This window comes from Hemitrygon akajei, chromosome 22, assembly GCF_048418815.1.
Source record: "Hemitrygon akajei chromosome 22, sHemAka1.3, whole genome shotgun sequence".
In the NCBI taxonomy this organism is placed as follows: domain Eukaryota; kingdom Metazoa; phylum Chordata; class Chondrichthyes; order Myliobatiformes; family Dasyatidae; genus Hemitrygon; species Hemitrygon akajei.
The window spans coordinates 25,878,668-25,896,442 of NC_133145.1; the positions used below are offsets into that span (position 1 = coordinate 25,878,668).

General features: G+C 39.6%; 1 protein-coding gene across 1 annotated transcript in view; it reads left to right on the top strand.

Annotated features, from left to right (window-relative positions):
* Positions 1 to 17,775, top strand: part of dnah9 (dynein, axonemal, heavy chain 9) — a 550,870-nt gene that overhangs the window by 361,470 nt on the left and 171,625 nt on the right. The window contains exons 54-55 of the mRNA XM_073025877.1: positions 3,074 to 3,196; positions 9,530 to 9,734. Of these exons, the coding sequence (XP_072881978.1) occupies positions 3,074 to 3,196; positions 9,530 to 9,734 (328 nt within the window). The remainder of the gene's footprint in view (positions 1 to 3,073; positions 3,197 to 9,529; positions 9,735 to 17,775) is intronic.

Genomic DNA, 17,775 nt, shown 5'->3' on the forward strand with positions numbered 1-17,775 from the left:
GTCTAGAAGAAATTGTGAATTTGTTGCAACCTTCTGTTTGGTGTGCTTTCCAGCTAAATGAGTCCTATAAACTAAAGGCAGCTAGCTGCTGTGTGCTGTATTTGATTTTCTTAATGTGGGCTTGCATTGTGTGCTAATATATGTTTCATCTGTCAAATCAACTTCTGTATGTTGCTGGTAAACTTCAAGAAATGTTATCCTTTGTACAAATTTGGGAGATATGCATTCCTTCATGGCTTTTGTGTTCCTCCACCAGCAGGGACTGTGCTGTGGGTATTAAGGCTAACACCTGCTTCACCATTATTGGCCAGCAGGAGGTGTGCCGGTTACATGCCAAGATGGGCATGTGGTTCATGTCTTACCTGGGCCTTTCGTCCAGCTCGGACACACTGAAATATTGATGCCTAGGCCCTTTTATTATTCTTTGCATGTTCATTTTGTTTTTGCTTTTACTAAATTGAAATGGATGAGGAGTGATCCAATCAAAGTCTTGAAGTTGATTAATGTATTTGATACGATAGGCAGTTTCCTCTGGGAGGAATCCAGAAGAAAGAGTTACAAATGTAAAAAAAAATCAAGAAAAATACTGCAGATGCTGAAATCTGAAGCGAGGACAGAACAAACTGAGCAGGTCGGGCAACATTTGTGGAAAGAGAAGCAGTGCTAGTATTTCAGTTTGATGAGCTTCCAGCAGAATTTGAAATAAAGGTGCAGTTGGTAACATTGAGTAGGAAAATCTGGAATTCTTCCTCCAAAATTATCTGGTTGGTGTGTGAAAGAGCCTTGCCAAATCCGAGTGACAAATTAATTTGCAAACATTTCCTGCATTTTCTTTTATAGGCCTTTATCTTACCTGGCAAGAACAGGCTGGTGTGGAGTTAGAGGTTAAGCTGGAAATAGGAGATACAGCACACAAACATGCCCTTCAGCCGACCAAGTCTGCACCAACTATTGAGTACTCATTTTTATACCAGCATTACTCTAACTCATTATATACTCTCCACATTCCCATTCAGCTCTTCTCCATGTTTGACCACTCACATACTCATTAGGGACCATTTGCAATTGCTGATTAACCTATCAACCCTCATGTCTGTGGGATATTGTAGGAAACTGGAGCACCCTGAGGAAAACCATACAGTCACAGTCATGTTAAGTCCATGCAGACAGCACCAGAGTCCAGGGTTGAACCTGGGTCGTTGGAACTGCAAGGCGGTGTCTCTATAAGTGCCGCTATTGAGGAAATACAAATTGCAAGGTTTCAAACTTTTCTTCCCACATTCGCTTCAATTCCTTGCAGATGCCACTACTCACCTGCAAACTTGGGACAAGTTTAGCAGTCAATGAACCTCCCAACCACACTCCTTTGCAAAGTGGGAAGGAACTAGGGTATCCAGGGGAAAAATGTATAAAACAGGTAATAAAATTCCCTTAAACTCCCTCTCTTGGCCCAACATGTAATTCATTCAGAACATCTTACAGTCTGAATGCACAAACTACTTACTGTTGAGCCAATATTGGACTCCTCTCAGCATCTGGGCTCCCAGTACCAACTGATCAGTAGCCCCCCCCCCCCCAATGAGTTTCTCCCTCTCAAGCCCCCAGTTTGGCTCACCTGACAACTTTCCAACACCAACCAATGGCAACGAGAACCCCACCATGCTTCCCATTGTGGTGGGAATCCCCATTCCATCGCACATCCAGTGTCTTTCACTCCATAATTGAATCGTCTTGTCTCACTGACATTGGCTTCATGAAGCAGTTTTCTTGTCTTTAAGGCCGGCATTCCCAATTGATCTACCTCTGGCTGAGAACCCCACGTAGCAAGACCTGCAGTTAAATTATTTATGATGTTCAGGCAGATGGGTTGTCAAATTTGCAGCAGCTCTCCTTCTGTGTCCCAATAATCATCCCACACATAACTCATTTCCATTTCAAAATCCAGGCTGAACTCTTTTTAACATTTCAGGTTGAAAACCCTTCAGCAAAATTGAGAAGGAGACAAAGGATGCTTGTTAGCTGCAGGCTTGTTGGGAGATGGGTATGTCCCTGACAAGGTAAAACAGGGGCGACCTTAGAGATGAGCTTTAAACAAGGTTAAGCAGTCACTGAGTAAGTGGGAGCAGTTAGGGAGTGAAAACAGTCAAAAAAACATGTAGGAATTGGAAAAAAGAGAGCAGGAAGATATGCTCAGCAGATCAGGCTGAATGCAGTCTTCACTTCCAGAGGACAAAATAAAATATGACATTGAAGGGAGAAATGAACAAGACAGATGGACAGCAGCTACAGACAGAACGTCAAATTACTTGAAGTTATAACTTTCAAAATCATGTACAGAAAATTGCAATGTGCCCAGATGGAAGATGAGGTGCTGCTCCTAGGATTACATTTGCTTCATTGTAACAGTGCAGGACGCCATTGACTGATGGATCAGAGAGTGAGTGGAATGGAGAATTAAGGTGACAACAGGAAATTCAGGGTCACCCTGAGGACCGCATGTGGGTCCTCTGCCAATAGTCACTCAGCTCGCTTTGGTTTCCCTTGAGTAGACAAGGCTACATTGTGAACACTGAATGCAGCACTCCAGATTGGAAGAAGTGCAAATGAATTGTTGTTCCATCTGAAAAAAAAGTTTGTGTCTGCTCTGCCATCGGTAGCATCATGATCATATTCATGCACTGACCCCACATCCTTGATCATCTTGATATCTAAAAACGCTGATCTCTCTTTTAAATTTGGAATGTCCACGGGTTTTAACTAATTGACTTCTTACTAATAATTGGCTTTCACTTAGTACAATACACACTGAGTGATCTTGGGAGACACCGGTTTTCTGTGACATTGATATGGCCCTAAACTGCTTGTCGGAATTGATATAAAAGATCTATTGAGGTATTCTTGACATAATGTAACATCGATTTGAGTTTTGACAGGCCTGCAGCCTGAAAGATTTATCAATTAAAACCCATAATGAACATACAAGTCAGATTTAGAAAGACATAAGAATAATTGTAAATGATTACCATGATAAGTGAAGAATAATATAAAGGTGTTTATGTTCTTATATTTCAAGTTATCTCGATATCATGGAACATGCCCTTGGAGCAGGTGAAGTAGTCCTAATTGAAAACCTTGAAGAGACGGTGGATCATGTGCTAGGACCTTTGCTGGGCCGAGAAACTATTAAGAAGGGCAGGTAAGGGTTTAAGGAGAGTGTGTTTACAACTCTCAATAATCTTTTATAGTTATTATCGAACATTTGAACTCTTAATCCCTAGAGCTATTTCTTTCCGAATTCATCAAAGTCCATTTCACAAAGGTTGCAACCACAGGACAGACGTGGGATAAATGCAGCTCTCACTCACAGCATTAAGACCACTTGAGTTGTGAACTTTTTTTTGCCAAATATTTATAAAAAATATATATCAAAATTCTTAGTTCCTTTGAGTCTGGTTGGCAAAGCAATAATGTTTTTGACATTAACTATTTCCAAATCGGTATCAATGTGAAACTCATTGTCAGTATGTCCCTGTAGGAGTAAGAAGCAAAAATAGTGAGATTAAAGAACAGCAGATAACAAAGGATATTGAAGGCTTGATCAAGGAAAAGAAGAAAGCATATGTCAGGTGTAGGAAATTGTTACTGAACGAATACTTTTGTGTTTATAGGGAAAGAAGTTATGAAAGAAAGAAAGAAGCCAGGAATTGACGAATAGGATTAAGGAAAATCCTATTGACTTGTATGCGTATATTAGAAGTAGAGGGTAGTTGAGGAAGAAGTATGTCCCCTCAGGTGCGAAGGGTAACTAGTGTGTGGAGCCAGGGGCTAGAGGCAAGGTCCTGAATGAATACATCTCATCAGTATTCACTAAGGAGAAGGACATGGAGGTTGTAGAGTTAAGAGAGAGGAATGCTGATATTCCGGAGCATGTCTGTATTAGGAAGAGTTAAGTGTTAGACACGCTGGAGCACATTACTTTGGATAAATCTACGAGGTCCAACAGAATCCATTCCAAGGTATTAAGGATAACAATGGACATGACTGCTGGGGCCATGACAGGTTTTTGGATCGTTGTTACCCAGGGGTGAGGCACCAGCAGACTGAAGCATAGCTAATATTGTCCCCTTGTTTAAGGAGGATACTAGGGAAGATCTGTAAATGACACACCAATGAGCCTTGGTCAGGAATTTGTTGAAGAAGATTCAGAGAGGCAGCATTTATGTTGGCTTGGAAAGGCACAGACTGATAGCAGTCAGCATGGTTTTGTGCAGGGAAGATTACATCTCTCAAATCTGGTTGTGTTATTTGAGAAGTTAACTAAGAAAATTAAGGAAGGCAATGCAATAGATACGGCTTATATGGGTTTCAGTAAGGCTTTTGACAAGGTCCTGCATGGTAGTTTGGTTGAGAAAGTTAGGGCACAAAGGATCTGAGGCATGTGTTCAAACTGGCATGGTGAGAGAAGGCAGGGGGTAGTAGCAGAAAGGTAATTTTCTGACTGGAAGTCTGTAACAATTGGTGTATCATGGGATTGATGCTGGGATCTTTGTTATTTGTAATATATTTAAGTAACTTGGATGAGAATATAGATGGTCTGATTATTAAGTTTGTTGATAGTGCGAAAATTGATGGAGTTCTAGATGGCGAAGAAAGCTGATTAAGAATACGGGAAGATGAAAGTCGGCTGGAAAGTTGACAGGGTACTGGCAGGCAGAATTTAATCTGGACAATTGTGAAGTAATGCACTTTAGAAAGCCAAATAATGGTGTCATATATTGAATAGTCTAAATAGCAGAGCCCTTAGGAGCACTATGTACTGGGAGACCCTGGCATTCAAGTTTGTAATTCTCTTTGGTAAGGTATGCATGGCTTCAAAGGCTGAAGTTAGGAATATAAGAATTGGGATGTCATGTAATGGTAGTACAAAATGTTGGGAGAATAAGGTACAGTTCTGCTCTCTACAACATAGGATGGATATGCTAGAAATATAGAGAGTGCAGAAGAGATTCACCAGCATGTTGCCTGGAATTGAGAACTGCAATTATAGTGAAAGATTGGATAGGCTGGATTAATTCTCATTGGATTGTAGGAAGCTGAGGCTTTTAGAGATTTATAAAATTATGGGGTACTTTGGGGTAGGATGGATACTCAGAGGCTTTATCACATGGCATGTGTGTCCAGAGATCACAAGCTTAAGATGAGAGGGGAGAATTTAAAGGATATCTGAAGGGTAACTTTTTCACATAGAGGGTGATAAATATCTGGGGTGAGCTGTCAGAGGATTTGGTCAGGACGGTACATTTACAATGTTAAAAGGCATATGTGCATGTACTTAGAAACAGTACACAAAGACATAGGCCTAATGTAGGTAAATGTGATTAGAGTGGATAGGCATCACATTTGCATAGATGAGGTGAGTTGAAAAGGTCTGGTTCTATGTTCTTTGATTTGACATTCCAAGAAATGCAACTTATTAATGCAATGGGGTACCTGGTTGAGTACTGAAGACCTGTACTAATCACGCAAACACAAGGAAATCTGCAGATGCTGGAAATTCAAGCAACACACACAAAATCCTGGTGGAACACAGCAGGCCAGGCAGCATCTATAGGAAGAAGCTCTGTCAATGTTTAGGGCTGAGACCCTTTGTCTGAAAGAAGAGATAGTAAGAGATTTGAAAGTGGGAGGGGGGGAGGGGGAGATCCAAAATGATAGGAGAAGACAGGAGGGGGAGGGATGAAGCTAAGAGCTGTAAAGTTGATTGGCAAAAGGGATACACAGCTGGAGAAGGGAAATGATCATGGGACGGGAGGCCTCGGGAGAAAGAAAGGGGGAGGGGAGTACCAGAGGGAGACAGAAAGCAGGCAAGGAGTGATTGTGAGAGGGACAGAGAGAGAAAGAAAGAAAAGGGAAGGAAGGAAGGAATAAATAGATAGATAGGGAAGGAAGGAAGGGATGGAGTAAGAAGGGGAGGAGGAGCATTAATGAAAGTTAGAGAAATCAATGTTCATGCCATCAGGTTGGAGGCTACCTAGACGGAATATAAGGTGTTGTTCCTCCAACCTGAGTGTGGCTTCATCTTGACAGTAGAGAAGGCCATGGATTGACATATCAGAATGGGAATGGGATGTGAAATTAAAATATGTGGCCACTGGGAGATCCTGCTTTCTCTGGCGGACAGAGCGTAGGTGTTCAGCGAAATGGTCTCCCAGTATGCTTCGGGTCTCACCAGTATATAGAAGGCCAAACAGGGATCACTGGACGCAGTATATTTTACCTGTACTAATCAACTGGCTGGAGTGTTCACTGATATCTGTAACCTCTCACTTCGGCATTCTGAGGTACTCACCTGCTTCAAGCTGGCTTCAATTTTACCGGTGCCTAAGAAGTACATGGTAACGTGCCTCAATCACTATCGTCCAGTAGCACTTACATCCACTTCGATGAAGTGCTTTGAGAGGTTGTTGATGAGGAGTGTCTTGGATCCACTCTAATTTGCCTACCATCGTAACAGGTTAACACTGCACTGGCTCTTCACTCAACCCTGAAACATCTGGGGAGTGAAGATAAGTATATCAGGATGCTCTTCATTGACTACAGCTCTGTATTCAATACTGTCATCCCCTCAAAACTAATTAATAAGCGCCAAGACCTTGGCCTCAATACCTCCTTGTGCAATTGGATCCTCTGTTTCCTCACTTGCAGACCCTAGTCGGTTTGGATTGGCAACAGCATCTCCTCCATAATCACCATCAGAAAAGGTGCCCCACAAGGCTGTGTGCTTAACCACCCGCTCTGCTCGCTTTATACTTATGACTGTGAAGCTAAGTACAGCTCCAATGCTATATTCAAACTTGCTGACGACACCACTGTCGTTGGCCAAATCAAAGGTAATGATGATTCAGCGTTTTAGAGGAAGACTGAAAATCTGGCTGAATGGTGGAAGAACAACAACAAATGTCAGCAAATAAAGCAGCTGATTACTGACTGCAGGAGAAAAAACCCAGAGGTCAATGTGCCTGTCCTCCTCAGAGGATCAGAGATAAAGAAGGTCAGCAACTTTAAATCCCTCAGCATTATCATTTCAGAGGATCTGCCCTGGGTCTAGAACGTAAGATCAATTCCAAAGAAAGCATGGCAGCGCCTCTTCTTTCTTAGCCACCTGCGAAGATTTGGCGTGTCATCTAAAATTTTGACAAAGTTCTATAGATGCACTGTGCACAATATACTGACTAGTTGCATCACGGCCTGGTATGGTAGCACCAATGCCCTTGAAAGGAAAAGCCTGCGAAAAGTACTGGATATAGCTCAGCCCATCATGGTTAAAGCTCTCTCCATCATTTACCACACCTACAAGGCAAGGAGAGCTGTCACAGGAAAGCAGCATCTGTTGTGTCTTTAATATTTCAGTTATATTTGAGTAATATTGTAAATATATTGTTTGGTTAAGCATCCTTTGTTTTTCCACGTAGTTCATTATAGATTCTATGTAAAAGTATATGAATGGCATACATCATTACAACACAACATCATATGTGCAAAAATGAAACTAGACATGTTATTCCAGACTCTGTTTTCTTTCAATTAGTTTTATGGTTTGAAGTTACAAAACATAACAGCATCCATCTTAAAGGATCCCCACCATCCAGGCCAGGCTCTGTCCTCACTGCTGCCTTCAGGAAGGAGGCACAGGAACATCAGGACCCACACCACCAGGTTCAGGAACAGCTATCACCTCTTAATCATCAATCTCTTGAACCAGAGCAGATAACTTCACTAACCCCATCACTAAACTGATCTCACATCATATGGGCTCACTTTCAAGGACACTTTATCTCGTGTTCTCAATACTACTTCTTTATATATGTATTATTATTATTTTTTCAGATTAAGCTGGTAAGACCTGGGGTATGGACATAGCCATGCACACTCATTTCTTAATTGCTGGGAACTTTTGTACTAGTCTAATGGTATTTATTATTATGGCTTTCTGGAGGTTTACATAAATGTTGCTGTGTAGCCCTAATTGTTTATTGCTATTGTGTAGTGACTTTGGGATGATACCAGTTGTAGATATTACTATTGGGACAATGTATACTTGTTCATGCTCCATAGTCTTTCAATTTCCTCTTGCAGATCAGCATATTTCTGGTATTTTTCATTTACTGATTTCTGTATTTTATGTATGTTTGGAATGGCTAGATCTATTAAGTTATTCCTTGTTTACCCTATATTATTATATCTGAATGGTTATCATGGATGTCCTATCTGTAATAACCAATCAGTTGTAACATAATTTGTGGGACTCTGACCCTAAAGCTGGATCAGGCTTATATGTATAGTAAGTTAGGGTTTGTTTTATGAAGTTGTGTTTTAAAGCAAGATTTTTGCAAATAATGTTTGCCACTTGATTGTGCCTGTGTAAGTAATCAGATTGAGTTAAACTGCTGCAGGATTCTGTAGTATGTTGGATTGTTTCTGGTTTCTCTTGGCATTTTCTGCACTTATTGTCTTGAATGTGTTGGTCTTTTATTACGTATTTTTGATCCTTTTTTTGTGTTAACCACCTGGTCCTGTATTGTCACAAGGAGCCCTGTTTGTAGGAAAAGCCCACAGGCTAGGTGTGTTCAATGCTTCCTTGTCCACACCTAGTCTGCTCAGATTGTGGGTATTTCTTCCACTGAGGTTCATACTCTTCCATTGGTTAACTTTTTCTTCTATAGTAATAATTTCTTCATTTGCACAAAAAGAAATACTATTATTAGTATTAGCACAGTTTGTTTTTTTTGCACACTGATTGTTCTCCATCTTAGAACATAGAATAGTACAGCACATTACAGGCCCTTCGGCCCACAATGTTGTACCAACCCTCAAACTCTGCCTCCCATATAACCCCCCACCTTAAATTCCTCCATATACCTGTCTAGTAGTCTCTTAAACTTCACTAGTGTATCTGCCTCCACCACTGACTCAGGCAGTGCATTCCACGCACCAACCACTCTCTGAGTGAAAAACCTTCCTCTAATATCCCCCTTGAACTTCCCTCCCCTTACCTTAAAGCCATGTCCTCTTGTACTGAGCAGTGGTGCCCTGGGGAAGAGGCACTGGCTGTCCACTCTGTCTATTCCTCTTAATATTTTGTACACCTCTATCATGTCTCTTCTCATCCTCCTTCTCTTCAAAGAGTAAAGCCCTAGCTCCCTTAATCTCTGATCATAATCCATACTCTCTAAACCAGGCAGCATCCTGGTAAATCTCCTCTGTACCCTTTCCAATGCTTCCACATCCTTCCTATACTGAGGCGACCAGAACTGGACACAGGTTCGGTATTGTCATTTAAAGTAAAATTGGATAGGTATATGGACAGGAAAGGAATGGAAGGTTATGGGCTGAGTGCGGGCCAGTGGGACTAGGTGTGTGTAAGCGTCGGCACGGACTAAGGGCTGAGATGGCCTGTTTCCATGCTGTAATTGTTATATGGTTACACTGATTTTGTTCTTGAACTGAAGTTGTGCCTTTTCCTACCTAGATGCATCAAAATTGGAGACAAGGAATGTGAATACAATTCCAACTTCCGTCTTATTCTTCACACAAAGCTGGCAAACCCCCATTATCAACCTGAGATGCAAGCCCAATGTACTCTCATTAATTTCACTGTTACTAGAGATGGCTTAGAGGACCAACTTCTGGCTGCCGTTGTCAGTATGGAGAGACCAGACTTGGAAGAGCTGAAGGTATGGTGAAATAACCTTGTTCTTTCAAAACTTTATTTATGCCTGTAAAAACAACAAAAATAGGAAATGCTCGGCAGATGAGGCAGAGTTGGTGGAGAGTAAACAGTGTCAATATCAGCTGCCTGTCCAGTTGAGTATTTTTGCCATTTCTGGTCTTTTTTGCAGTTCTTTGCTTACAGAAACAATTTTCTGTTGTATAGGAGGCATATCTCATTATTAATATTAATTTAGCTGTCTAGGAATTAGTTTTTACAGTACAGAATTTTATTCTATCTATTGTACCTGTGTTAACTCAGAAAGAGATCTCCCGACTTGCAGGCAGCCAAAGAGAGTTCATCATTCCCAGGATATATCCATTCCAGAGGGTTGGGACTGGCTAAAACTATGTAATTGGTAGTTTACAATGAAGAATTTCAGAGTCTGTTAGGATTTTCACCCCCCCTGCTTGTTATAATAAAATTGCTGCTGTCCCGCTGAGTAGGAGTGCTATTGTTTTAAATCTGGTGCATGGGCTCAAGTTATTTTCATGCATAGGCTTGAAAATGAGAAGTAAGGAAACACCCATTTGTTCCGCAATAGGCACCCATGAAAAGTGCTGCACAATCTAGAATCTCCCTGGATGGGACCTACCACCCACAATCTCCATATGTCCTTGCATCTGCCTCCAGAAGGCTGATTTCTCTGGTCCAAACTGTCCTGGAGGGGGGGGAGGAGAGGAAGACAAAATCAATTATTTCCACATCCTGAGCTTTACCATCTGCCAAAACTATCAGAATGCTTCTGATTTTAAGAAGAATTCAAAAAAACAGAAAAAATAAATGGAAAAAAATTAAGTTTTGTTTCAAAAATCAAGTTAAATCAACTAAAACAGTTGTTTAACTTTATTACGTCAAAAGGGTAATTTAAAAAAATATTTACCTTATTCTTGCCTCTCTTCCTCATAGTCACATTATCACATATAGTGGCATAATAGAGTGAGCTACAAGTACACACCAATCATTTTTGGAACTCCATGTTGATGTTATCTTAAGGTAAAATTGGAAAAAGGAATGTTTAGTAATGGTTTAATTTGTACTCCAAGATAGACTTTGAAAATCTATTTCTTCACATTTTCTTTACAATTTTGTTATGACTTTTATACACTTTGTCACTGTATGTAAAAATTCCTAATGTCACTCATTCATAAATTCCTTGGGGATAAACCAGCCTTGTCAATAATATATTTTATGTAAACGTGTATATTATTCACCAGGAATATATTTTACTGACTGCAGCTTTGCTACAATAACAGTCTTAATAAGATTAGGTTTTAGTTAACACATCTTCATAGTACAAATAATATTAAAGGATATATGTAAGGAGTAGACATGGTGTCTGGCAATATTTTACTCATGTGACACTTATTTATCTCTCTATGTAATTTAAAAAGAACTTAATTAGTATAAGACTGATTTAAATTCATTTTCTTTCTCTAATGAACACAAGAATTGCTTGAAAATATGTTTTGAATTACAGGCAACAAATATGTTTTTAATGCAAAACCAATTTAGGTAAAAAGTTTGCTTAATAGTATTTTGTTGAGTGTAACATATCGCACATTTACATATTCTGCAATTTGTGAATTAAGCTAGTAAATTTTTAAATTTATTCAGCTACTATTAACATATGAAAAATTAGCATTTCATAAGAATATATTTTCCTTCCTGTCCTTATAACTTACAAATACACAGCTTGTAGTTGGACTGATGTGCTTATATGAATTTTGTAGAATTAACATGCAACCCTGAACCGACTAATTTACAGTTGACAGGAAGTCATTGGAATTTGTTACTGACTAAAGCTGCACACATAGGTCTAACATTTTTAAGCAAAAGTATCCATTCTTTTAGATATTTGCTGCTTTCAGTCAAGTTGAAGGTTATCCTATCACCTAGTAGCAATGCTATCAATAAGCTGGCTGAATAACCAACGATACTAATGACTTTTTTTAAGGCTGAGATGCAGGAACCAAAAGGCAAACATTTTGAAGTATTCTCATGAAAAATTACAGTATTAATGCAGGCATGCATGCATATATATGTAAACGTGTACGCGCGCACACACACACACACACACACACACACACACACACACACACACACACACACACACACACACACACACACACACACACACACACACACACACACACACACACACACACACACACACACACACACACACACACACCAGCTAGCTTGCTAGAAGTAATAATCATGTTCCAGTAAAGATAAACATTCACCTCATAAAAAGTATAAGATTTTCCATGTTTTATAGAATTGAATTATAAATAGCTGAAGTTTATATCTGTTGAAGTGATTCACCTTCATTCTGTTGGAGAAGACTAAAAATTGTGCGTTTTCATAATCACACTTACTTTCTAACTGGAAGTTTGATATTTTCACATTAGGATACATTTGTGGAGATTGTCAGATGTCATTTTCAATATGTTCTTACACTGTAACAATAATGAACACTCTTTATATAATACAGCTTTGTTATTGTTGCACATCTAGTTATTGATTTCCACATCTTAACACCACACTTAAGCTACAAGATTCCCATCTAAGCATGAGGTGGAGTGTTAAATGCAAAAGTGCTTACCTTGATCTTGCTTTCATCTGCTGCTATGGAAATTCCTAACTTGAGATTGTGTAAAGAGGATAGGGACAAGTTGAGCAAGAAATGACAGAGCCAATATAATATGGAAAAATATACAGTTTTCTAGATTGCACAGAACAAAAAGCAAACTTTTTTTAAAATGGCGAGGTCATGCTTATGTTCAAAATGACATAATGTTCTGCAACGCAAGTCACTGAAAGCCGAGGTACAGAGACTGTGATAATTGATAATCACTGTCTTCCAGTTAACAAGAAGTATTGACCTTGTAAGAAAATGTAAGATTTTTCAGGAATTTTAATGTAGAACTGATTTATAGTTCAGATCTATTCAAATGATTTCCCTTAATTCTGTGACTATGAAGGAAAATTATACTTTAGCTTTATATAGTAGAATTCCAATACATAAATAAGACTACCTTAATGTATTTCTTTAGTGGGACCACATCTGAAGTATTGTGTACAGTTTTAGTCTCCTTCCCTAAAAAATGCTATGCCTCCCAAGGAGGTAATGGTATGAAAGTTTATTAGGCAGGTTCTAGGGACAGCAGATTTGCAATATAAGCTTCTGTAGACTAAGCCTATATTCACAAATTTTAGAAGAATAATAAAAAATTTTTGAAAATTACAAGATTCTTGAAGACCCTAGCAGAGTCTTGAACCGAAGGAAACAGCCTAAGAATAAGGAGGAGATATATTTTTAGTTATAAAGAGAATGAAAGGAATTAAAGATAGTGCTGCAAAATGGTGTTGAGATAGAGGACATCAAGACTGCACAGGCAGGCACCTCCTAGTCTCCACCGAGAAATCACCTGCCACTCATTTCTAACTTGTTGCCAATTCATCACTTGCAGCCTATTTAAACCCAGCTCTCATCCACAGTCCTTGTTCACCCATCAAACCAGCCAACCTCAACCAGTGGCTCCTAGCCTTCAGTTACTTTGCTGCCTTATCAGGTTAAGTATCCATTCTCTCTTATTTTCTGGCCCCTTCTTGCTTGTTATTTTCCAGTTTATTGTTAAAGTGATCACTCACTACTAAATCATCTCTGTAGCGTTAATGTGACTCGGACACCGCAGTATTAAACACACACACTTATTCACCAGACTTCCGTTTTACAAAAACCCCGCGTTCTGACGTCATACGCACGCTGACCTACGAATACTCACATAATACATTACATCCCCCTTCTCAAGTTTTTTTTTACAATACTGTGAATTACCAAAACAATGCCTCTAGGTATGACTTTCTAGCATTACAACAGCCATGACATAAACTAATAAAAATCTTAACTTCTTATACTGTATTCTACATTGTATCTTACAATACTAACAGCAGTATATTTTCTTTTACTAACATAGACTAATAAACCTTTTATTTCACACCTTGGAACTTATAACATGTGTGATTTTGTCTCAAACTGTGCGAGACTGTAGGTAGATCTAGTCTCTTCATTAAGCATTTTAATCTGACTCTATGTGATCTCGTGAGCACGGCACATATCAATCGCTTTTTCCAATGTAAGCTCCGCCTCTCTCAACAGCCTGCCTCTCACATGATCATCTCGTATGCCGCATACAATCCTGTTGAGTATTAAAGAATCATGCAGTTGTCCGAACTCTCAGTTTTTTGCCTTGTTCTTCAAATCTGTTACGTAGGCGTCTATAGTCTCTGTCGGTCCTTGAGCCCTCGTGAAAAATGTGTCGAATGTATGGTAGGTTTTTTCTCGGTTCGCAGTAATCTTGAAACTTTTTCTTCAACACTTCAATTTTATCTCGCTCACCCTCTTGGAAGACAAATGTGTTGCAAACCTTTATTGCCTCTGCTCCTGCCACATGCAGAAACGTAGCACATTGCACTTTCTCCGTCGTGTCATCTACGCCACTAACGGTGCGAAACAGTTCAAACTGCTGGAACCGTACCTTCCAATTCTCAGCAATATTACCTCGTAGGCTTAAACTCGACGGTGGCTGTAACTGTGACATCTTTTTACGTGTCTTCTCTTCCTTTCCTTTTCGCTTTCTTCTGACACCATGTAGCGTTAATGTGACTCGGACACCGCAGCATTAAACACACACGTTTATTCACCAGACTTACATTTTACAAAAACCCCGCGTTCTGACCTCTGTGAGCACTCTGACCTACGAATACTCACATAATACATTACAATCTCCACTGTTCTGGCTTTGGGTCAAGCCTCCTCTACATTTCCTGGCAGAAGATCTTTCAGTATATATAATGGAGTAAAACTGAAAGGCCAACTGGCTTATGTTGGTTTACCTTCTTTCAGAGCCTATGAAAAATATTCAACACCCCTTGGAAGTTTTCATGTTTTATTGTTTAACAACATTGAATCACAGTGGATTTAATTTGGCCTTTTTTGGGAATAATCAACAGAAAATGACTCATTCATGTCAAAGTGAAAACAGATCTCTACAAAGTGATTACCGTAGATTCCGTACTACAGAGCGCACCTGATTAAAAGCCGCAGGCTCTAATTTTAGAAAGAAAATCAATTTTGTACTTGTACAAGCCACACCGGATTTTAAGCCGCAGGTGTCCCACGTTGTAATATGAGATATTTACACAGAAAGATATTACACGTGAGGATTTTTTAACTTTTAATTAAATCCGTATGGTAACATAAACAAATACATATTGCAAATGCTTTTTTTTGAACAGTGCCTGTAACACGGCTACTTTTAAATATACATACGTATCAGTAACACACAAATTACGTTGCGTATACTTTTTTACTGAACAGTGCACGAACAACATTCCAATATCTCCTAACGACTGGTAAAAAAATATATACTGCAGCCTACCAGGAAAAGTTATTGATTGCCTTTAACTTAAAAGCAGCGTTTTCGCTCGGGTCTAATGCGCTCCCCCCCCCCACCTTTCCGTTTATCGCAAACCGGTATTTTTCCACAAGACGCGGCGAAACCGGATGTGACGTCATAGCATCCCGGGATGTAGTACAGAAAACAAATATACTTAAAACACTTCTAACTTTAACTAGAAAATACTAACAAATGAATTACTAAGTGAAAATATTATAAACTAAATAACTGCCATAAAGGCAGCACAATGCTTTTCTTCGAGTGTTTTCCATGTTGATGAGGGTGAGTACAAATGACTGATTTACAATAATTTAATTGTGAAAGTGCGCTTGATTTATCGTACAATTTCATTGGACCTCTGTGAACTACTCATCAATTTTATTGGTCTACTGTTACGAGGCAAAATGTTTTTGGCGGCATGAAAAAAAACCATGCATTAGCCGCACCGTAGTAAAGGCCGCAGTGTTCAAAGCTGTTCAAAGCGTGGGAAAAAAAGTAGTGGCTTATAATCCGGCATCTACGGTAAATTAATTACAAATATAAACACAAAATAAGTAATTGCAGAAGTATTCACCCCTTTTAATATGACACACCAACTAATCACTGGTGCAGCCAATTCATTTTAGAAGTCATGTAATTAGTTAAATGGAGATCACTGTGTGCAGTCAAGGTTTTTCAATTGATTATAGTAAAAATATAACTGAATCTGGAAGGTTCAACTGCTGATGAATCAGTATCCTGGCAAAAATGACATGATGAAGACAAAATAAACTTCAAGCAGCTCTGCAAAAAGGTTATTTAAAAGCACAACTCTGGAGATGGATACAAGAGAATTTCCAAGTCACTGAATATCCCTTGGAGTACAGTTGAGTCAATCATCGAGAAATGGAAAGAATATGGCACAGCTGTAAGTCTGTCTAGAGCATGCCATCCTCAAAAACTGAGTGACCGTGCAAGAAGGGGACTAGTGAGAGAAGCCACCAAGAGACCTATGGCAACTCTAGAGGAGTTACAAGTTTCAGTGGCTGAGATGGGAGAGACTGCGCATACAACTGTGCCCGGGTGTGTCACCAGTCACAACTTTATGGGAGGGTATTAAAGAGAAAGCCACTGTTGAAAAAAAAACTCACATGAGATCTCAGCTAGTGTTGCCAGAAGACACGTGGGAGACTCTGAAGTCAGCTGGAAAGAGGTTCTATGGACTGATGAAACCAAAATTGAACTTCTTGGCCATCAGACCAAAAGGTATGTTTGATGTAAGCCAAGCACCACACATCATCAAAAACACGCCATCCCTACCGTGAAGCATGGTGGTGCATGCGTCATGCTGTGGGGATGCTTCACTGCAGCAGGCCTCAAAAGGCTTGTGAAGGTAGAGGAAAAAATTAATGCAGCAAAGTATAAGGAAATCCTGGAGGAAAACCTGATGCAGTCCACAAGAGAATTGCGACTTGGGAGATCTGTTTTCCAGCATGACAATGACCCCAAACATAAAGCCAAAGCTACACAGGAATGGCTTAAATACAACAAAGTTAATGTCCTGGAATGGACAAGTCGAGTCTAGACCTCAATCCAATTGCGAATTTGTGGCTGGACTTGAAAAGGGCTGTTCACTCAAAATCCCCATGAAATCTGACAGAGGTAAAGCATGTTTTGTATAGAAGAATGGGGGGAAATTGCAGTGTCCAGATGTGCAAAGCTGATAGAGACCTATCTAGACAGACTCAAAGCTATAATTTCTGTCAAAGATGCATCTGCTAAATACTGACTTGAAGAGAATGAATACTTATGCAATCAGGTTTTTTTTGCATTTTATATTTGTAATTAATTTAAATCAGTTTGTAGAGAGCTGTTCTCACTTTGACACGAAAGAGTCTTTTTCTGTTGATCAGTGTCAAAAAAAGACAAATTAAGTCCACTGTGTTTCAATGTTGTAAAATAATAAAACATGAAAACTTTTAAGTGGTTTGAATAGTTTTTATTGGCACTGTATGGTGCAATGTCCTTTTTACAAATTGCTGAAGTTTAACTTTGATGTAATTCATGAAGAAGAGCTAAATTATGGAGTAAACTTCATTAATTGATTCTCCCTGCATTACCCAACTTCCATCCCTCCAGCTCCACCTCTCTTTTTTGCTAATATTTCTATCTCTTAAGCCAAAAGGTGTGCCTGATAGCCCTTCAAGTTGGAGTTAGATGAGAAACCAGAATTGGAGAAGCCAGCAGCCTCAAGGAGTGAATGGCCAGTGAAGGTTACAGGAACTGTGAGTGGCTCTGTGGTGCAGCTGTTAGCACAGTCACTCTACAGCTCCAGAAAAGAGTTTGATTTCAATCTTGGGGCTGTCTGTATGGTGTTTGCACGTCCTACATGTGACAATGTGATTTCTCCTAGGTTTCCTCTTGCATCTCCAAGAGTCCTTCTAGGTTTACTGGCAGCTCACTCAGGCAGTTGTGAGAGAGTTAGTGGCCAAGAAATAGTTGTTTATAGGGTGGTTTGAAGATAGAACATTACAGCAGAGCACCGGCCCTTTGGCTCATGAT